This window comes from Penaeus vannamei, chromosome 3 (genome assembly GCF_042767895.1).
Source record: "Penaeus vannamei isolate JL-2024 chromosome 3, ASM4276789v1, whole genome shotgun sequence".
NCBI lineage: Eukaryota > Metazoa > Arthropoda > Malacostraca > Decapoda > Penaeidae > Penaeus > Penaeus vannamei.
Window position 1 is genome coordinate 28,023,014 of NC_091551.1, and position 23,416 is coordinate 28,046,429.

The 23,416-nt window shown below is 39.5% G+C and overlaps 3 protein-coding genes across 9 annotated transcripts in view; 1 reads left to right on the forward strand and 2 right to left on the reverse strand.

Annotated features, from left to right (window-relative positions):
• The window catches only part of LOC113802099 (histone deacetylase 8), a gene marked incomplete at its 3' end in the record, with an annotated part of 3,330 nt that extends 1,597 nt beyond the window's left edge, over window positions 1–1,733 (reverse strand). Inside the window, 4 exon segments of one of the 7 annotated variants that reach the window (XM_027352563.2) lie at window positions 162–339; window positions 576–676; window positions 902–990; window positions 1,256–1,733. In XM_027352563.2, the coding sequence (XP_027208364.1) occupies window positions 162–339; window positions 576–665 (268 nt within the window). 7 annotated transcript variants of the gene reach the window in all.
• Window positions 1,734–1,876: 143 nt separating this feature from the next.
• On the forward strand, window positions 1,877–12,038 carry LOC113802101 (uncharacterized). The gene is made up of 7 exons (XM_027352565.2): window positions 1,877–2,251; window positions 2,728–2,914; window positions 3,034–3,644; window positions 4,980–5,114; window positions 9,659–9,884; window positions 11,425–11,569; window positions 11,673–12,038. Exons 1-7 carry the CDS (start codon window positions 2,030–2,032, stop codon window positions 11,968–11,970), a joined length of 1,824 nt encoding a protein of 607 aa, XP_027208366.2. The 5' UTR covers window positions 1,877–2,029; the 3' UTR covers window positions 11,971–12,038.
• A 1,744-nt stretch (window positions 12,039–13,782) lies between these two features.
• Tom40 (Translocase of outer membrane 40) lies at window positions 13,783–23,215 on the reverse strand. The gene is made up of 6 exons (XM_027352566.2): window positions 22,901–23,215; window positions 19,706–19,820; window positions 19,415–19,562; window positions 16,119–16,356; window positions 15,791–15,970; window positions 13,783–15,586 (listed from the first exon to the last, which is right to left on the reverse strand). Exons 1-6 carry the CDS (start codon window positions 23,058–23,060, stop codon window positions 15,447–15,449), a joined length of 981 nt encoding a protein of 326 aa, XP_027208367.1. The 5' UTR covers window positions 23,061–23,215; the 3' UTR covers window positions 13,783–15,446.
• Window positions 23,216–23,416: the final 201 nt, after the last annotated feature.

A 23,416-nucleotide genomic window follows, 5' to 3' on the forward strand; every position in this document is an offset into this window, starting at 1 on the left:
AATTCATAAACCTTTAAAGATGGAAGTGTGCTCTCCCTTGGCTATACCACTGCCTAATATACATTCATGCTTCATAACAGCCAACCCTTGACCATTTTAATATACTTAAAAAAATCAAAATAATTCATCATTCGGTAACGGTTCTCTTTCCTCTTCTTTACCTAAGCCAAACTCATCCTCTGTCACATCCTCGCTGTCTGCCTCAGCAGTCTTCAGGAACTCCACATACTCCTCTGAGTGAAACCCCCTGATATCCTCCTCAGTGGCAGGGACGGATGGGATGACTGTAACTTTATCAAGCAAGTTATAGGCACAGATGAGGCTGTTGGTGATGCTTGCCTGTGCAATATAAAATCAATTGATAGAAGAAATTGACCCGGGAGACATCAATTTGCTTCAGAATAAAAACTTTCATCATATAGTAACTAGTCACATCTCTCTTAGCCTGTCATGCATTGGTTATATCAAATAAAGAACACTGGCTAGAAACCTGCCACTTCTAAAATATAATAACAGAACAAAAAGGAAAATAATCTAATTTTTCTGGAACTGACTCAAGCAGAAGTAGAGGTTACCCTATGTCTTATGATGGGCACACGATCACAGAGTGCAAGCAGTTTCAGATCTGTGATAAACGCGACCCTAGGGCTACTTTTGGATGACATGTTTCTTATTTCTGGAAGAGAGGAAGAACAATTACTGAATTATTCCCTGGGAGTAAACTGCATCCAAACTGATCACAGTAACTATCTTCAAGGGCTTTCCTGAACTCTTTGCTTTGCAACTGTGAATTTTAGCTTTGAATGTATGAAAATGAGACCTCCAATACCTCAGATATTGTCTTAGTGATTTACCTAAACTTTATTTTCTTAGGTGCTGGAATAAGTCAAAGACAATAAACCTTGCCAGCAGTTGACAATTTTGGTATGGCGTTCGACATCAAATTGGCGGTGCGTTTTACTTCTAACTTCGGGCAAGAATCACGCTTTCCTGTTGAAACAATCATGAACTGGAGTTTTCCTTTTTTGTTAAATTCGTTTTCTAACTAAATCTAACTTGCTGGTTTTTCATCTTGAAATCCATCATAAGTTCTGGGTATGTTTCCATTATGACTTCATACAAAGTTTTTTCCATACATTATGAGAAATAGGTCAGGATATCCTGGATATTGAAGCTAAGCTTAACTATAATCAAAACTGACATAAAATTGGGAAGTATAAACAATTATTTCAAATCCATCGAAAATTTTGTTTACCTTTCCCGCTCAAGGATGGACCGCGGGTAGTACATCTTTAGATTTTTTTGTAACTGCATTTTTACGTTTTAGTTTTTTGTTTTACTATTTTCATGTGAAATACTTTGTCTTTTGTTACATCAGTAGGGATTTATTTTTTGTAACTGGAAAAATCTTTATCATTATTATTGAGATTAAAATTAATTGTGTAAACACATTACATATATGACTGTATCATTAATTTCAAAAGTTTCCTTCGATCATTTTAATTTTGTAGAATTCAAACATAACTAAGCATTTAATTCATATCATTAAATAGGATACAAAATGAACCCAAATGATGACGTCATTCAGGACATTTCTAGCGTCCGCTAGATGTCTCTGACTCGTCTTAGAAAATAAAGCTTGATGACGTCAGAAAAGATGCTAGCTAGATTTTCGTGCTTCGGCTTTCTCTTGGGGAAGAGTAATGGTGTTTTAAAGTGAAGATAGGCCTCTAGGAATCCGATGGAAAAGTTATCAAATTCAAAGTTAATCTCCTAGCCGAGATATGTAGCGATAGTAGTGACGTCACAGTCGAGTAAGGGACAGCCGCTAGATGGCAGACGGAGGACAATGACGTCACTCCGAAGGTGTTGCCGGCGGCCACCAGATGTCGCCGTCTCTGGCGCGGGAAAGCATGCGTGGGATAGTGAGCAAGCAACCATCGTGCCTCATTATTGCACGTGCACGCCCACACCCTGCACGCCCCGTCTGTGAGACCAACACCAACATCGAGGTAAGAGAACGTTCATCATGAAGAGGCGATGGGAGGACGACGAGGAAGGCGAGGAGGCACAGAGGAAGAGGAGAGTAGTGGCGTCGGCGGGGGGCGGCGCGGTGGAACAAAGGAGTGGCGTGGTAACGGTCGTGGCGGCGGCGGCGGCGGCGGCGGCCAAGTTCAAACCCACGCCACTGCGCCCGAGTCGCCCCAGGACGCCGCCGCCCACGCTCGCACGAATCCGCACAGCGCCCATGGTAAGTCGAGAAAAAATGCTTGTTAGGGAAGTACACCCTGCTACATTTGAAGTGGAATATTTAAACTTGTAAGATTTTCCCGAGTTAAACTTTACCCCTCCCCCCATCTCCTCTCTGGAGGGGAAGGAACCTTGAGGAGTTCGATGGTTTCCTGCTGGCGGGATAAGCGTTCTTTGTGCCGTAGAGACCTCGCTTCTTTAGAGATCTTGCATTTGAAGAGGCAGCTTATTTTAAATTTGTCTTTGTTAGAATAAGGTGGTAGGCCTACCCGCATTGTTGGCGGCGTGGGTTGGAAGGCAAGGCGTGTGGGAGCTGACGCGAAGCCCATTCTCGTGCGCTCTTCTTGACTAGGGCCTTATTGAACTTCGGAAAATGTTTCCGATTCTCGGTATTAGCCACGTGTACTTTTTTTTTGGTAGGCCTATGCATCCAAGCACATTTAAAGATGCAGACTGAATTCAGATGTTCTGTTTCAGACTCGGGAACCTCTTGCATCTCTCACCCTGGAGGTAACAAAGAACATGTTGAGACAACCAGGATATGTGGAGAATTGGAGAGAGGAATGTGGGGTTATGATGAACCTCTTCTATAGTGCATTATGCTGGCCATCGCACATAGACCGTGTTCTCCTTCGTGGTCTTGTGGCGGACTTCATTAGAAAGTGTAAGCATTTACCTGGTGTTTTTGTTTTTAAGCCCTTGTGTGAGGAAAATATGTATATGTATATAATATACACGTTGGTATTTGTGATCTTTGTGTAAGAAATGTTTCCTTTGTTCCAGATTGTGAGGAAATGGAAGGAGATGACATGAATGCATTATTTCATGCTCAGCATGAACGGCGGAAATGTGGAACTTTCACCGCCATGGTTCTGCTTCATGCTAACCTCCTCCCTGATGATAGCCTCCCATTGGAGAAGCTAAGAACTCTGCCTTTAGATTCAAAATGGGATGGGCTTTCCTCTGTCCCAGCATGGCTGGTAGACTACAAGGATAGCTTGTTGCCCTTTAATTCTTTCCTTCTCCTGTCCGCAGAGGTGCAGCAGTGTGGATGGTTGGGGAGAGGTTCAGGTGCTGGGAATACTTACTTAGGAGTACTTTGCAGTTTTTTACAGGCGGTAGGACTGTACAGGAAGGAAGACTTTACCAGTAGCCTTCGGATCTTGGAGACTATCCCTAGGAGTCTGTGTGGAACAGAATTAGAGGGCTGTGTGTTGTGGCTGACAGGGCTAGGCTTGGCCAAGCTTGGGAAGCCTCATACAGCTATGCTGAAGTTTGAGGCAGCTGTGAAGGCATGCGAGGCCTGTCTCCCTGCAGTCTATAACATTTCCCGCATCTTTCATCAGACAGATATGGTTACTGCAGAACTCGAGTGTCTGGCATTATTAGCAGCGGTAAGTATAGTAATAGGCCTCGTCAAAGGAAATTGGGTTAGATTTTTAAGATGTTATGTAACTTTAAAAGTATCCAGAGAAAACTTGTGTATAGTACAATAGTTGGTACTGGGAGAATGCATTGTTTGCTGTGAAAAGGTACGTAATGCTAGATATTGTCAATTTGCTCTTTTGTATCGTAAATACTTTGTCTACAGTAGGTTTGGCTGTATCTGCAAGGAAAATTGATATTAAATCCCTAAAATTTAACCATTTCATTTAGCTATGCAATAGTCGGTCAATAAATTTATTTATACATTTGTCATGACTTAGTTGTAACATTAAGTAATATCAAATCCTTAAGGAGGTCCCTACAGTATGGATGCACTAAGCTAGGATGAGTGCTTTGCCTTCAGATTGTTGTAAGAACAACTCTTTAGACTAGTTACTACACTGACCCAACAGAATTAGACCAGTCAGCCGTGGCCACTTCTTATAAAATCCATCCTTAAGGTAGATTTTCCTGGAACAGTCATGTTATAGGCTGTACCAGTGACATGCATTTCTTTGTTTATTACTTTCTTTGTGTAATGATAAGCTAGTGTTTGCACTAAGGCAAGTACATCTAGTCCAGTCCTCCCAGTACTTGAAGAGAGCTGAGTGTTATGGATGGGTGTGTCTCTGGTGCATGTTGATTTCCTAGTCATGACTAGAGATTTCACACTCATCCATTTAGCTTTGGCATAATCAGCAGTAGCATAACCCGGCTCTCCTTATTCTTGGTTCTGGTGCTTGCTGGAGAAGGTGAGTACATGTTTATACTCTCTTTGCTTTGAGGAGCAGCAGCAGGTGGTGGTGACTGGAGATTTGAACTTGTAATCCACTTACATGTAGCCAAGTGTCCTAGGTAGGAACTACCACTGTGGTAGGGTTGACATGTTTCCCATCACAGTGATAGTACCTTACTGGGAGCTGTGGCACACCCGCCAAATTTCCTTGTAACCACATTTCAGATAACCATATCAATATTATATCCAGCCACCAGAGCCTCACTGCTCTGTGGTGTTATTTTCTATCAATAAAACAATACGAGATTTTTGATTTTCCTTAATATTCCTTATTTTTGGTGGGGCAATACATATACAGCTTATGGATTTTATAATATACGAAAATGTGTTGTGCATATTTAGAATTTGACTTGTGCATAATTATACTGTACACTTTTATAAAGACTATCTATGTTCATAGTACAATTTGAATAAGCATAGAATTACATGCCTATTAAGCTGATAGTGAAAAACTAAAGCAAAACAATTATAAAAACAAAAGCAAGACTGCACATTCCTTCATCCCTAGGGTAGGGAGGAGAAAAATGAGTGTCTAGGCTGCCCTAATCTCCAGGCTGCTCTCTTGGGTCTCTACCAGACCAGACCTGCCGATTTACAGATGCGGGCTCAATTCCTGCTAGCAGCTCGCTGCCTACAGATTAAGGTGAACATTAAAGCTTTGCCTTTTACCTCTTCAAGGATCAGAATTAAGCATACTCAGGACTGATTGCATTTTTACACAGTATACTTACCATGAAAGGCAAAATTTAGCATTGGGAATATAGTGATATAATAAATTCTTGGAGATGTAGTGAGGGTTGGAAACAGATTTTAGCAAAGTAAATTCTTGGTATCTTCACATAACCATGCATGTAAAGTCCTGTCCACACAAGCAACCATGATCAGCAGGCAACTATAAAGGAGACCGCAGCCAAGAAAGATAAAACTTTTTCCCGCTCTATAAGATGGTGTCATTTTTACTCTGTCTACACACGTCGCCCTCTTCAACCTCTACCAAAACTGCTGATTTACAGACCAATTTCTTTGTGAAATGTCTACTCATGGTCACTGATTGTGCCTGCTTGTGTGGACAGGGCTTAAAGCCAATCAACCGGCAAACCAGTGGAATGTCCATAGCTATTGCCAAGGAAAATAGTACTATTTTGGTCATGCTGCATTATGCCACCTACTGTTAATTTAGGTTACTACTAGCTGTCTGGCCACTTATTGATGCAGGTATACCTTAGTTGTGTGCAAAGGGTTCTGCACACCAGGCAGATCACATTGAGAATATAGATCAATCCAATCATGCCAGAAGATTCAGAAACTTCCCAATAAATAATCCCCTAATCCCATGCCCATTGCTGCTGCTGTGGGAGGGGGGTGGGGGACTTAGGTGACAGATGGGGGCCCATGTGTGGGATCACCCCTGCCTTGGACCTTGGCTCTTGCCTCGACTACCCTCCCAGTACTTTGCTCATTGTCATGGGAGGGCTTAGGAGAGAGACTGGGGCCCACTGTAGGGATCACCTCTACCTTGGGCTGTTGTCATCCTCTTCTATCTTATTCGGAAGATGTGAGAATTGTGCTGAAAGGATGAAAAGCTGGCTTTCTCTAGTCATGAAGGGCCTCCAGGAGCCATGGGCTTGGTATTCCCTTGGTTTATTGCTTAACCTTTAGCCCTGATGGGTACAGTTTTTTTCCCATTTTATTAGGCTCACCATGGCCAATAATTATTCTTTACCATTAACAGGGGCATCAAGGCTTGGCCTTTTATCTAACGTATCTAAATTTGATTTTGATGGTTTTTCAACTCCTGCCCCTCCTTTGACCATGGCTCCAACCACTGATACTAGTACCCCTCTTCAATGCTTACTGACAACTCTATCCATTCTGAACCACCTACCCAGTTTAACATCTAGAAAGCGCCCTTTCCTCTCTCATCATTTACTGCAGTCCTCGTCAATGTCTACCCCCTTTTCCCTTAGACTTTCCTATAGTGCTATATGACCTTAAAGGTAGAGCAAATTTTTTTGCTTTGAACCATTAACCCTTTTCCCTTACTACTATTCATCCTTGTTCCCCCACACACACACACACACACACACACAGACTGAACTACCCCATCTTCCTCTCTACCTCTGCAAACTTTTTGAGTACTCTCTTTGGATGAACCAAATTAGATTGATTCATTTATTCCCCCCAAAGCCCCCTATTCTGAGAATACCCTTCTCTTTCAACAGTGCCTCCAAAAACAAGTAGGCAAGGTTACCTGTCGCAGTCTTTCTGATCATTCAAGCCTTGTCACAGTTACATCTGAATCCCAAGCTCATGCACTATCAACCCCAAATGACCTCACTGGCAAACTCGTTCCTGCCAAACCTGGCCCCTCTTTTAATACTTCTACCGGAACCATTTCTATCCTCCCAAATGCATGTCCCATCTACAACAAGGGTTGGTTAGACTGAAAATTACCATTTTACCTGCCTTGCTGATCAAGATGCAGTGGCAGTACAGTGCTACACTATTCCTCCCAGAGGCCATTGCAAGTCCCCTGTCAGTATTTCCAAGATTAGCTTCTGTAAACATGGCAACCCCCACGAAGTTTATATTGGTGGATTGTCCTACCATGTCCGGCAGTATGAACCCCTTCCTCATCAATGTCAGAAATATTGTCTTTTTGGCCACCCAGCCAAATGGTCGCTCCACAGCTCACTGCCCTCTGTGCCCAACTTGGTCATGACTTCAAATTGCCATGCTGAGTCACTTGCATATGCCTATAGTGGAAGCTCCTATTATGTATTTTATAGGTGCTGCCATACCTATAAGCACCTCTGAGGTAGCAGTCCACAGATTCAAACTAGGCCCCATTCTACTTGTGGCCATACAAGAAGCATGGAGACGAGGTTTTTCTTCCAGAACAATCCTTCGCTCGGCTCCCCCACCATCTCCACAAGATCTTTCTGCATCTCCCCCTCATTCTTTTCCCTATACCCTGAAATATCCTACCTCTACTCACCATATCCCCCAGGTAAATTCGTTTTCCGGCCTAAATTCAGATACTCCAATCTCTACCACATTCCCCGATACCTACCCCTCCTCATCACTTTGTCGTACCATGCAACCTAATCGTTCCACTCCACCCTCTTCTACTGCATCCTCTACTACACCTTCCTCCTTTTCTCCTCATAAGAGAACCTTTGTTTGTCTTCTTCACTCGATTCTCTCTAGAAACCCTTGAAGATATCCAAAACTTCGTAAATATGATGTCAAGGGAAGACTTCATTTCCTTATCCAACCCCCAATCCCTCTGTTCTTACTGCTATTTGCAGATGTCCATCCTCCTCAAGTACCCTACACCCTCCCAACATACCCTGCCCTTTCTACCACTCCCACTTGAATACTCTCACAATAGCATCGTCCACACATTCTTTCTGATACTTCACCACCACCATCTTCCCCAGTCCCCTTTACTCATCCCCCGGAGTGTTCTCCTACTTCTCCAACAGCCACCTCTGTTTTCCTTGTATATTGTCCCTATTCCTTCCCCAGTCGCAGATACAATGGATTTCACTCACTCTACACCCTAAACCTTTCCCATTTTACTAATTCCTGCTCTACTTCATTTACTTTCCTCTTTTCCCTTTTCATTACCATACTTTCCTATAACACCCTCTAATCTTTGAATTCTAACACTCCCCCTCTCCTTCCCAGATTTTTCTCCTACTTTTCCAAGAGCTATCTTTAGTTTCCTTGAACATTGTTCCTATACCTACCCCAGTGACAGATAGTGTAATTCACTCAATTGCCCTACCCCCTTAACTCTCTCCTTTCTGCTAATCTCTGCTGTAGTTCACTTACTCCCCTTTTTTCCCTTTTCACTACCATACTATCCTATAATGCTCAAATCTTTGGCATCTAACACATTTTATCCTAATTCCTTTTTACCCTCTCAGACACTTTAGTTTACCATAGTGCTATATGACCTTTGATGTCTAGCACATTTATTTGTTCCAAACATTAAACATTGCTTCAACTAATTTTGCATTTTTTTTTTTTTTTTTTTTTTTTTTTTTTTTTTTTTTTTTCCATCTTTCTTTTTCCTTTGTTCATCCCCATCTGTCCACATCCTAATGTGAGGGAGGTGTGTTGATAAGGACGAAAGGCTGGCTTTGTCAGTCCTGAATGGCCTTTGAACTCTGTTTGCTATTTCATCTTATCCTTTTCACTGTTATACTGACTTACAGCACTACAACCTTTGCTACAAGTTCAAACATATTTTGTTGTAATTTCTTAACCTTTTTGCTGCAATACTTTGTAATAAAGCTGTATAACCAGCCCTATTGCTATATTTTGTATACACTGCAAATGGCTTTAGATGTTGGCATGTCAGAAAATTTTCAAAAAATAAATGCTAGATGCGGTATGACCACCTGATTTTTCCATCAAGCAGCTGACTGCTTGCAACCTGAAACATTCAGTATAGCAGTAGGGCTCTCCTGTCATTGGGTTAAGCTATGTCTTCACAATTTTGCATGCCTAGTTGGCATTAGCATTCATTACCAGAAAAATCATTAGGTTTTGTCAACACAATCAGACCATGTCTGGCAAACTCTGGTCATAATTTGGGGGTTGCTTGTGTCTGGTAGTATTTGATCCATACCCAACAGCAAACTACCAAGCAGATGGCCTCATTTTGCTTGACCATGAGCACTCTATTGTGGACAAGGTTTTAGACATTCCTATTCCTATTGTTAAAATGCAGTGTGGCCATATTCTGCTTTTTCATAACCTGGTCATTCCACTGGTGTGCATGTTGCTTCACTCACCTCAGATTACCATTCATACCCCTCAGAGCATGCCCGGTTGCTTGGATATGGCTGTGCAAACAATTTGCACATGAGAATATAGTTGCTTTGTTTCATGACCTGAATATTAATATTCTGTGAGTAAAGTTTGGATTATTATGTCCTTGACAAACAGGGTTTCTATCTATCAGAGGACTAATGAATTTCTCTATAAGTTAAATATTTTATAAAAAATATGAATTGGTTAGTTTTGTAAGGATTGTCCTGCAGCTACATTATTGGTCAACATGCTAGCATTGAATAGATAGAAGCAAATGTTTTGCAGTGTTCAAGTTCAATAAAAGTGAGAGGATTTTGAACATTGATATACTTCTTTATCTGACAACCCCAATGTCAACAGATGCACAAAGAGGCAAGTAGCAAGTTTTCAGTCCTATTAGAAAGGTTAGAGAACTCAACAGTGAAATCTTCAATAACTGCTAAAGGCAGTGCCTGGCTGCAGAGTGAAGACCAAGTTCCTGAAGTACCTTGTAAGGAAACTGTGATTGTTCAAGCTGCCATTGCTCATCTGGGAGACCAGAATATTCACTCTGCTCATGAAATCTTGCAGCAGATTGATAGTGAAGGTGAATGTTAAGCACTTCATATTTTACATAATAAGGACAGTACCTTGAGGGCTGAGATTCTTAAAAGCTTGAAGAAATTATTGGAAAAGAAATATAGTTTTCCATATTACTTTTTCAGCCTGAATGCAAATTATATATAGAAATGGAAAGTTTGTATCTTGATAGCCGGGGCTTGGTTTATTGGTCTAAACTAGTAGTACTAAATTACTAGTACATAGTCTATGGTTAAGTTTGTATCCATTTCATTATATTTTTCATCAAAAATATATGGGATAAAATTTTGACTCGTTATACTTCCATAGTAATGCTTAGATGTACTAGTGTTAACCTGACTTAAGAAGCAGCATAGTTCCAATTTCCTAAATAAGTATTAATTTTTAATATCTACACTCCTATACATAGTACATTCAAAATACTTAGTAGATGAATGGATGATGGTAATGTAGGGTCCAGGGAGAACCTAATATTGCAGTTTTGAGCTATAAACCAGGGACGATAATGCAGTAAAGGGGTTTGAGAATTATTTCTCAAGACCATAAGGTAAATTTCAACCTAATGAAATTTTTACTGTTAACAGAAAAGACTGAACCCTTCCATAAGGTTCATTTATGAATTAAAAAGTTTTGGAAACACAACAATCACTACTTTTTAAAGTCTGAAAAGCCTTTATTAGTGACTGAAGAGAATTTTAGTACCTTGTCTAAATGACTACAAAAAATAAACAATTCCATAAGACACTAGTTTACATCTTCAATAACTGGCAAGTAAAGCAGTGTTTTTTTCCTAATGTATTTACTTTAAACTTTTTTCCTTTTCTTTTTCTCATGAATTATTTGCTAATATTCAGATGAAATTATCCTTACCATTTATAATTTGCTGAATATTTAGAAGTGTCACTTTCAAGGAGCGTAGATAAAGTTTACCATGCAGATTTTGAATAATGTATTTTCAAAATAAGGCACATCTGCATAGAGATCAGCTTGGAATTGTTCTCATTCCATATCTCCTATGACTGCCACAATGAAAGTAACCCATCCACCTGGAGATTTACTAGTGGGACTTGGTAGAAAGCAGTTCCTTGACTAAAATGTAGGTAATACAACGGATCCAGAAAGCAAAGTTGCCATTCTGAAGAGTAACCTTCCCTGTAATAATGAAAATGAAATTCTCAATGTTCGATCACCCTGAGAATTATTGGACTACAAAGAAAAATGCTGAGAGGAGCGAGTGTTTGATACTTGATATCATTCACTAATTATGTAAAATTGAATGGATCGAGCTGGATTCTTTGTCAAAATATTGATTTATTGCTAATGATGGATATGCATCTTTAATTCTATTCAACTAATGGATATTTAATTTTATTCATCTGTAAAACTATGAGATTTTCCTGTAAACATGTCAGTATCACAAATTAATATACAAGACTTTCAGGTAGATTTCTTCATTTTACTGTCAAATAAATTCATTTGGCAGTTTGTTGACCCATCCTGTTGAAGTAAATGATTATACTATAACTATTTTTCTTCCTCTCCCCAAGATTTGGAACAGGAAAAATGTAATGCCTATGAAAAGGATGGGAAAGAGAAGCTAAGAATTTTTACCACCGCTGCAGGATGTCTGACAAAGATTGATGCTCTGGTTAAGTTGGGAAAGGAGGTGGAGGCCCTGAAAGTATGTGTTAGGTAAGACTTTTACACTAATGTGTAATCCAAGCTTGTAATAAGATTGGTCTATACTTAGGTGTTGATTTTTGATACTATATATTTGCTCTTATTGTTGATACAGGTTAGACCAAGCATTGTCATGGGTGAAATATGCCCAAGTGTTGGAAAACAGAGGATGGGAGTTGGTAGGTGTCATGCTGAAGGCGTTGCTGTACTCATGGCTTGCACACCTTCATGGCATCAAGAAAAATGAACAGAGCCAGTGTCATTACCAGAGAAGAGCGGCTCAGAATTGCAGGATGCTACTAGATGCACCGTCGATCCCAACCTGTTCAGAGCTTACCCTAACAGAGTCTCTTGCTCTAGATAATATCTATAGTTACTTGACATCAAAGCTTCAAGATCTTAGTGGGAAGTGATATTGTTCTAGTACTAGAGAAGAATGTGAGATATTAAATGTTCTTCAAAATAAAAGTTATTTTATCTTTTAATTGTTTGAAATTACCTTTCTTGAATATTTCTAGGTAATTGTTTACTGAAGTTTACTATATCTGGTATAATTTTTATAGTTTCAACATAAATGATATTTAGTCTAATATGTAATATTTGTTTGTGTTACAATTATACATACATATATATATATATATATATATATATATATATATAAAATCCCCCCCTTTAACTTCTTGAAAATCTGCATTAAATTTTTGATAGGTCCAAAGACCATAACTAAAATTTCAATTCTAATTTTCCATACTGGTATACAGCAAGATAAGTCAAAATAACATCAGCCAGTAACAGAATAGTAAGAGATTAAAGAAGGTGCCCTTAATTTAAATGCATTTTCATATTCATATATTTTGATATATTACTTTTGTAATTCCAACCTAAGGCTGAGAAAGAATGTATCATTCTGTTTAGTGTTTCATTAATCAACTGTGTTATAAATGCTAGCTGAAATCAATAACAGTCCCTGTGGATTGGTATTAACTTTGCTTACACATCTTCAAATATCACACCAAGATGAATTGTGCTCTGTAAGTGTTTGAAGGATAATGGTTAATGGTTAAAAGCGATATAAATGTGCTAGACATCTAAGTTGAAGGATAATGAGCAATAAGTAGTAAACAGCAGTTGCTATTTTAACTTTTATCTAATTTTGCCCTTGAGGAAATGTCTACTGTAATTTTAGGTCTTACTACAGAACCCAATAAAGTTCTAAGTAGATAGTGATGCATTCTCTGAGGTAACCATACATAGGAGTTATAATTTACAGAGAACATTGAATGAAAAACTAATGTAATTTACTGCATATTCTGGTCTAGTGGATTTCCTCAAATGAAATTTGTTCTCAACACCTGACCCACTGGTATAGTGTATAATATGTTATATCATATCTGCTTTTCACTTTTCTATTGAGAAAACAATCAAATTTCGAAATTACTTTAAAAGTAATATCTGTGATAAGTACAGGTGACTTGGCCAAGTGTAACAATATAAAGTACTACATTCTAAGATGGGACTTCGATAGCATTAAATCCACTTGTTTGCTCATTGCTGTGGTAGTGTATGTGATTACTGGTAATTAATATAGAAACATCTTGTACCTTCCATGGTTAATGGTTAAAAGCAAAATAAATGTGCTAGATATCTAAGGTCATACTGCACCTACCATTATTATGGGTTGTAAGATATAATCAGTATCTGTAAGTAAACTTTGAATAACAATCTACTTAAAATATTGTAAATGAGAAAGTACATGTGATGAAAGGTAAATGTGAAGTAATTATCACCATTAACAATCTTTATGCAGAGACTTCCTGGATTTACAGATGAAATGCATATCAATTTTGTGTGTGTTAAAAACTTAACTTGTTGAAAGTTATTCACTATAAATGATTTGTTTCTACTCTTGTATGGATAAAGGAGTAAAAAAAAAAAGATTCATCCCAAAGCATATAGAGTACTTCTGCCACTACTGATACTTTGCGTAACAATGATGCCTTTCTATTTTCTTTTCAGTTCACCTTAGTTACCTATCCTAGTTTTGTTTCAAACATTTAATTTCTTATTTTGCATAATAATATTCAATGGAGCTCTGAAGTTTTGAATTGGTTTCAGAGAAATACTTGAACTAAATCAGTCATGGTTTACACCAACATTATAAATGTAGTACTTTACAATAAAATACAATTCAATAATTTTCTTGGGGAAGTAAATCAAATCCTTAGTAAAAGAAATGTCTGTTTTGTACATATTGTTAACAATTATCAAAACAATGCCAACAAGTGATGCTTATACTGACTGATTATCTACAAAGTTATTTTTTTTATTTTCTGTGTCAAGAAGCATCATTATGAATAGATAGATGTGGTCCTGCTTCTTCATCCCTTCTCCCTGCTATCCCCTGGAGACTAGTACATGTGCTCATGCCATATGAGCTGTGCTCTGTTGACATCTCAACTCATATTACAGTGTGGAGTCGTCCTAACCTACCCAGATGACAACAAAATCACATTTATAAATAATAACAGAATGGTGCATTCTATTACATAGATGAACTATATCACTTCAGAGTACTGGTAAATTTACAAAGACTCGACATACACACAACACCTGTATATCTATTATTATGTTTATTTTCTTTGAAGATGTATATGTAAAACTTCCTAAATATGCCAGCACCATATAATGGCACTAACTTGTCCATGAAGCAATTACACAAAAGACTCCAGCAAAGATGCCATACCCAAAGCAGTCTGCACTTAATGCCTCACCTAAAAATAATGGGACCAAGCTTTGCCTTTTATGACAACACAATCTGCTGACATTAATATAAAGCTTAATATTCTCTTATCTGGTTATTTATAATGTACATTACATACTTGCTGTCATTCAATTTAACTTCATGATCAGAGAATAGAAGATATCTGATCATAATTATGTGAGACAACAATTATTTTGCTTTCCTGCACTTCAAGACAGGATAGCATAAAATCAGCTGATTATAGTATCATACATGTACAAAATATAATACCTCCTCATTTTATCAATGCTTGTGTCATAGCGATGTGGGGGATTCTTTGTTTCTATTCAAATGTAAATAAAGAACATAGTATTTCATATACTATTTTACAAAGACATTATGGTTTTGTTGAAAGGTAAGTGGAAACTACCATTCCATGAAAATCCTTGTAGGTATAAGCACTGAATTACTGTGTATTAGCAGGCTTCCTTTCAGGCTAAAACATGTGCATATAGTTTTGCTTGTTCGTTTAATTGCCTGCAATGCAATGGACACTATTTATAAAGAAAGGGGGATAAAACTTGACAGTCACCACTTCATGATCCTTATCAAATGTTAATGTACTGGGAAAACTTAACAATTCAAATTTAAAGCTGCAATTCTGGTAGAACAAATATTTGTCCTGATATGTCCCTTTCTACTTCTTTTTTCCATTTTCTGCTTTACTATTTCAGACTGTAGCATTAATAAAAGCACCAAACTAGCAGAGGGAAGGGCAAAATAAAAGTTTCATCTCTCAAAAGGAATGATAACAAAGGTAGCAGACATACACCATTCTTCTAAACCTCCATAGTCCACAAGAATATAAGGGAGGCAGAAACACAGGTTTGTATCACTGGCCCACACACACCACCTGTCTCTTTTCCCCACTGTAACAAAGAATACCTAGTACAAGTGGGAACACTAACAACTGACTGTAATTTTCTGATTTTCCCCTGATCTATTTACAATCCATTACCCCTATACAATATTTTATATCCTACACACACCTTTGACACTAGTCACACCAGAGACTGCCAGTGCAGGGAAAAGGGTATCGGTCAAATCCCATTTGGCAATCGTATTACTGTACACCAACATTCACTCATATTATCCAATGATAAATCCACAGCCTAATTTGAACTGATTTTTGGGATGGTTGAGCATGGCAGACAAAGCCAGTGTAAATGGTAGTGGTAGCAACTTCTTTTCCATCACTGCTCCCACAGTCCAGTTAGAGTCCAGTGTCCCTGTAAAGGCAAATTACAGTTTTACATATATATGTGCAATTATATCAAATATATCTTTTTTTTACACAGCATGACATTGCCAGTAGTATAATGGCTGAGGTTTTACTGATTCCTGTAAAAGCACTTAAGAAAATTAACCTTGCAAAGCAGTAAGTACACATGATCACAAGATTTGTTGGCCAAGAGATAAGACAAGATACTAACCTCTAAAAACTGTATTAGCTTTGGGAATCTCTAACTGATATGCCATAGAGGCAACGGATTCCTGCATACGTAAGCTTGTTTCCAATTCTACACCAAACTGCAGCTGCTCTGTTGCCTTCTGATAATAGCAGAGGTGGATACCTGCACCTCCTAGTGTGCCAGAAGCAATGAAATTATCTCCTGTTGGGAAAGGAAATCAAAATTTTGTTAAAAGCAATACAAGACAGCTGGCTAAAAGACAGATTGATGTAGTTTATTCCTGTTATATCAGACACACGAGTTCTTACAATCATTTATCATAACTAAAATAAGACCAAGTAAATCTTACCTGAATATCTCCCGGCCATTGAATAAACAGCAATGTGCCCACCAGGAACTTGAGAACCATACTGGTATGCTAATTCTGTGCCGAGAGCCAGCTTCTTGGTCACTTGCTGAAGGTAATGCATCACGGCCACTCCTGAACCATTGATCACATCTATATTACCCAAAGTGACTGATGCGGTGAAGTCAGAACCACGCCAGTCTGTTGTTAGCTGTGTAGCTTGCCACTTACTCTGTTGGATCTGTCAAGAGATCAATAAACTTTCATGGTAATTTTGTCTACAACAGTGACATTGTAATGCTTAGATATTTACAAACAGCAGCTCTTTCTTATTGTATCTTTTCTATCTAGATCTCTTAATTACTACATCACACACACACACACACACACACACACACACACACACACACACACACACACACACACACACACACACACACACACACACACACACACGCGCTCTCACACACACACACACGCGCTCTCACACACACACACACGCGCTCTCACACACACACACACGCGCTCTCACACACACACACACGCGCTCTCACACACACACACACGCGCTCTCACACACACACACACGCGCTCTCACACACACACACACGCGCTCTCACACACACACATGCGCTCTCACACACACACACATGCGCTCTCACACACACACACATGCGCTCTCACACACACACACATGCGCTCTCACACACACACACATGCGCTCTCACACACACACACATGCGCTCTCACACACACACACATGCGCTCTCACACACACACACATGCGCTCTCACACACACACACATGCGCTCTCACACACACACACATGCGCTCTCACACACACACACATGCGCTCTCACACACACACACATGCGGTCTCACACACACACACACATGCGCTCTCACACACACACACATGCGCTCTCACACACACACACATGCGCTCTCACACACACACACAAATGCGCTCTCACACACACACACATGCGCTCTCACACACACACACATGCGCTCTCACACACACACACATGCTCTCACACACACACACATGCTCTCACACACACACACATGCTCTCACACACACACACATGCTCTCACACACACACACATGCTCTCACACACACACACATGCTCTCACACACACACACATGCTCTCACACACACACACATGCTCTCACACACACACACATGCTCTCACACACACACACATGCTCTCACACACACACACATGCTCTCACACACACACACATGCTCTCACACACACACACATGCTCTCTCACACACACACACATGCTCTCACACACACACACATGCGCTCTCACACACACACACACATGCGCTCTCACACACACACACACATGCGCTCTCACACACACACACACACACACACACACACACACACACACACACACACACACACACACACACACACACACACACACACACACACACACACACTCAGAAACGCTCTCACAACACAGACTCACAAACGCTCTCACAACACACACTCACAAATGCTCACAACACACACTCACAAATGCTCTCACACACACTCACAAACGCTCACAAACGCTCTCTCACACGCTCACAAACGCTCTCTCACACGCTCACAAACGCTCTCTCACACGCTCACAAACGCTCTCTCACACGCTCACAAACGCTCACAAACGCTCTCTCACACGCTCACAAACGCTCTCACACACGCTCACAAACGCTCTCTCACACGCTCACAAACGCTCTCACACACGCTCACAAACGCTCTCACACACGCTCACAAACGCTCTCACACGCGCTCACAAACGCTCTCACACACGCTCACATACGCTCTCACACACGCTCACAAACGCTCTCACACACGCTCACAAACACTTTCACACACACACAAACGCTCTCACACACGCTCACAAACGCTCACAAACGCTCTCACACACGCTCACAAACGCTCTCACACACGCTCACAAACGCTCTCACACACGCTCACAAACGCTCTCACACACGCTCACAAACGCTCTCACACGCGCTCACAAACGCTCTCACACACGCTCACATACGCTCTCACACACGCTCACAAACACTCTCACACACGCTCACAAACGCTTTCACACACACACAAACGCTCTCACACACTCTCACAAACGCTCTCACACACACTCACAAACGCTCTCACACACACTCACAAACGCTCTCACACACACTCACAAACGCTCTCACACACACTCACAAACGCTCTCACACACACTCACAAACGCTCTCACACGCACTCACAAACGCTCTCACACGCACTCACAAATGCTCTCACACGCACTCACACTCACACAAACTCACACACTCTCACACACTCTCACACACACTCACATTCACACACACTCACACATTCACACACACTCACACATTCACACACACTCACACATTCACACACACTCACACATTCACACACACTCACACATTCACACACACTCACACATTCACACACACTCACACATTCACACATTCACACACACTCACACATTCACACACACTCACACATTCACACACACTCACACATTCACACACACACATTCACACACACTCACACATTCACACACACTCACACATTCACACACATTCACACTCACTCACACATTCACACACTCACTCACACATTCACACACTCACTCACACATTCACACACTCACTCACACATTCACACACTCACTCACACATTCACACACTCACTCACACATTCACACACTCACTCACACATTCACACACTCACTCACACATTCACACACACACTCACACATTCACACACACACTCACACATTCACACACACACTCACTCACTCACACACTCACTCACACATTCACACACTCACTCACACATTCACACACTCACTCACACATTCACTCACTCACACATTCACACACACACTCACACATTCACACACTCACTCACACACACACTCACTCACACATTCACACACTCACTCACACATTCACACACACACTCACTCACTCACACACACACTCACACATTCACACACACACTCACACATTCACACACACACTCACTCTCTCTCTCTCACTCACATAACCACATTCACACACATACCCATACCCACACTCACACCCACACATACTCACACAATCACAAACATACACACTTACCATTCACTCACATGCACTCACCCATTCATGTACTCTCTCACACATCAAACTGCTTAACCACCCATCCTTCCATCCAACCTTCAGTCCCTAATTCACTTACTCCCCCACTCGCTAATTCACTCACAGTACATCAAATTCAGACCAATACTCACCTGTGCAACAAACTTTGCTCTGAGATTTGGTGACAGTTGGTGAATGATATTTGCATTAAGGTTGCCTGAAGGGTCTACATCTCCTAACATAACAGGGTATGCTTCCGAGGGCGATACTTGTTGTGTCCCGACAAACGTTGCACCAAACCTACAATAAATAAAATAATATTAAGGCAAAAGCATAACTAACATGAACTTTATTTTAAATCAAGTATACTCTTGAATTGCCAGTTTCACATAACTAAATTCATAATGCCACATCTCCTTGTACTACTGTCATTAGGGACTTGCCTGTAACCAGGTGGTTGCATAGTGGAGAAGTTGACTGTGTGTGATACTTGAAAGTGGTTGCTCAGACCTTTATTCAACATGAATTTTCCTCCCTCAAACATCACAGGGAAAACATCTGAAACAAAACCTTTCTTACCACGCTGTTTTGAAATAAATGCACATGTTGCCAGTTATAAAAACATTAGGATTTCCTGCACATGCCTGACAAAATGTAAATATTTTTCAATTTTATGAATGTGTTCTATATATATACTCAACGATTATTTACTTGCAAAATATATTTAAGATGCAAAACAAATCATTGTCCATATAATTAAGAACTGTATGATTACTTAAGAAGATGGTTGAAATTTATTTTGATAACTTGATGTACACTTCATTTTTCAATACCCAAGAGTATATTTTGTGAGAATTTGTATTTCTTATTACTGTGACAAACCTAACTATGTAACCTATCTTTCAAGTGAGCACGCATGCATGCACACACACACACACACACACACACACATACAGAGCACTGTTCTAGCAAGAAAAACCTCAAAGTTTGACAAAACAAACCATCTTGCAAGAATATGAGGTGAATGTTAACTGGTATTTGTTAAGGCATAATGGCTAATGACAAGTGTTATTAACATTTACCATAGACCATGATGACATACCATTACATGACATTTTACTCCCAACAAAATAATCACTAGTATAAGACACACACATAATAACAACAACAGTTCTTCCTATCTAACCAGTACATATAAATACCCTTCCCCCTCTAACCATCATCTTTTTTCATTATGGAAGGGGGAAAAAACAACAAATTAATTTCTGCAATTGAGTTCGATCCTACAGTAACCAACAACTATATAAAGAGATTACTGAAACTTGAATCCAGATGTTAATATACTATCAACCCTTATGATGTGCTTAGGTAGAAGTGTCTCTGGGGCACGAAAATTGAAGGTCTAGAGAAGGGGGTGCCTTAGATAATGGACATAAAGAGGTTAGAGCTGTCTGTTAACAATATAGAGATAATTCATGCTGAATAAGTTATATACAAAACAGCATAGGGATGAGCAGAGAATTATGCATGTCCCTGTCCCTGTATAAGCTAGAATAAGCTAGGTGAGTCGGACTATAGCATGACCCTAAAAGAATCCTGAGACCATAGAGGAAGAATGTACACTGAAAATAAAAAAAGGGTGAGGATTAATGTTACCAGGCTTCACCCCTTTGTTTTATAATAGCAAAGTTTTAAAATAAGTAGTTTTATTGTTTAGATGGATTTAATCAGTCCCTTTTATTCTGAAAATATACATTATTTATAAATGTGCATAAGCCTCCTGAGAGGTGTGAAAAGACCCTTTGCATTATAATATATATATAGATGTTCTTACTAATATTTTCCCTACATTGTCTTGCTTTCAAGCCTTATACATTCATGGTTTATGCTCTAAGTTGCCCTTTGGTAGCAATTAGAAATTTAGGATACACTTTCAATTCAAATGAGCCAGCAAATTTAGATAATCAGCAAGTTACCTAATTCTAAGAAAAAGTTAGATAAATCATGCTAAATTCAGCTGGTTCTTTTAAGCTTCTATTTCACTTATTTAAATAAAAGATACTAAATTACAAGAATTCAGCAATAAAATAAACTTGCAGGAATATTTCAATGTGAAAGGCATTCAAAGGGATGACTGTCACTAATGGTGTGGTTATTTTGGTTATTACATTTATCATAAAAGCATTTTTACTATTAGAATATCCCTTTGGTTATATTTATATCTGAAGTAAAATAACAGCTGATTTGAACTAGTGACAGTATATCTAGAGCAATCAATGGTCTCGGCTATAACAAAAATTATTATTACTCCCTTAAACATGACAGAGGTTACCTCTGGGTCGCCATCTGACTGAATTGCAACACTTTCATCATAGGATGTGACTGACAAAGTTTCATAAAAATATCTACTGTACATGCCTGCATATAAGTCAACACTATATGCCTAAAAACCTCACCAAAACCAAGGACCAACTTACACGCTAGATATGAAGTGTAACCTTCACCATCAAGGGGTAAACAAGTGAAAATGCCTATCTAACACTAATAATACACCACCTCCCATAACTCTTACAGCTCACCACAATCATTTCCTACTGATACTTAAGTCAGATAGGTCTATTTAACTGAGATTGTAATGATGGCAAGAGATTATAATGATACCAATGACTACTAAAAAACTGAAACAACTGACAACTGAAAAATATTTAATAAATATCAGTTATTTCCAAAATCTAGCTGCAGAAGTGGATCTGTTTTACTTTTGAGAGTTGTCATAACCATTAAATATGAACTTAATCCTGAATTATATATCAGAATCTTAGCTGTCGACCTTTACATCAGTATATATACTCATAAAAACATCTGAAGTTAGCTAGCCTTAGCCAAAGGAATAAAGATTCTGATTCTCATCTTTGCTTTACTTTCTGCAGAATACTTTTCACTGAAAATAATGTCATATTAAGTTGTTGCTTAGAATAAGCTCCAAAACCAAGGTATCACGCAAACCCAAACAGCTAAGCCTAACCTTTACTACCTTCTATTTATCCTCTAGACAGAGCCAACTTAAAGAAAATGTGAGATTAAGAACTCTGACTGTGTAAGGGTGTTGTGGAATTGGTCTCTGAGCAATGATGTGCATTGGACATTTTCATCACATTCCGTTAAATATGAGGCCACAGCAATTATATTTGGTTATAACTATTTTCTTTGCTCTATAAGATGGTGGTGTCCATCTCAGTGCGTCAGTGTCAGTAACCTTAACCAGTGTCTTCAGTGGATATTACTTTATTATGCATTTTTACCATCATTATACCACTTCTCTCTCTATCTCTGATTTTATGCAAGCTCATTATAAAACTAATTCTATATTACTTGGGAGAGAGCAAAATTAGTCTTCATCCAAACCATATGTCATCTTTACCTAATACCCCGAAGCATCATGAGCTAATTATATTTCAAAAAGCAAATTCGAGTGTATTATGAAACAGAAGGGTCCCCTCCCACCACGACTTATTTCCCTTCCCTTGAGCCCGACACGGGGATCCTGTATTCCTGTGCACCCTTGGCACTGCAGTCACCACGTCGAAGACAACTCCAGAAACCTAAAAGATGACAAAAAAGGATTAGAAATGCTTTACCTTTACACTGTTTGTGAATGTCTTCCATCGTCCCTGGATTCTCGATTCCCCCCTCTTTTTCCTCGCCCTTTTTAGGCTCATCTACGGGCGTGACGGTGGGCGGCGTGGGCGCAGGGGGTGGAGGGGGTGTTGCAGGACCGGCTGCGTGAATATTACCCATATTGATGCTGAATTAAGAGCGAGAGGAATGAAAAAACAGAAAGACGTGAATCTAAGGCAGTCCTCACGCGGGTCCTGCAGACGACTCGGGACGTCGACTCAACACTGGAGATTCTTAGAACCACAATCAGCCTCGGCTTCTATTTTCTCCCTTAATGCCCGAGTGTATTTTAAGCACGTGTCTATTCAGCATTAATTCATCTAATTGCAATAAAACTATGTGGACAAAACTAAGATAGTGAATATAATTTTATGAAAATTCGTTAGAGTAGTTGCATTGTGAGTTCTGAGAACTTTTACGATTATTTTCTATAGCAGGTGATGTTTACGAACTACCCTAGGTGACATTTTGATCAC

Excerpts from the sequence above, each read along its gene's own strand:
- Tom40 (XM_027352566.2), bottom strand. The coding sequence starts at position 23,060 with ATGGGTAATATTCACGCAGCCGGTCCTGCAACACCCCCTCCACCCCCT. Across the intron at positions 19,563-19,705 it reads ATGCAACCACCTGGTTACAG|GTTTGGTGCAACGTTTGTCG; the intron begins GCAAGTCCCTAA and ends TATTTATTGTAG. Across the intron at positions 16,357-19,414 it reads GAGCAAAGTTTGTTGCACAG|ATCCAACAGAGTAAGTGGCA; the intron begins GTGAGTATTGGT and ends ATCTCTTGACAG.
- LOC113802101 (XM_027352565.2), top strand. The coding sequence starts at position 2,030 with ATGAAGAGGCGATGGGAGGACGACGAGGAAGGCGAGGAGGCACAGAGG. Across the intron at positions 9,885-11,424 it reads GCAGCAGATTGATAGTGAAG|ATTTGGAACAGGAAAAATGT; the intron begins GTGAATGTTAAG and ends CCTCTCCCCAAG. Across the intron at positions 11,570-11,672 it reads GCCCTGAAAGTATGTGTTAG|GTTAGACCAAGCATTGTCAT; the intron begins GTAAGACTTTTA and ends TTGTTGATACAG.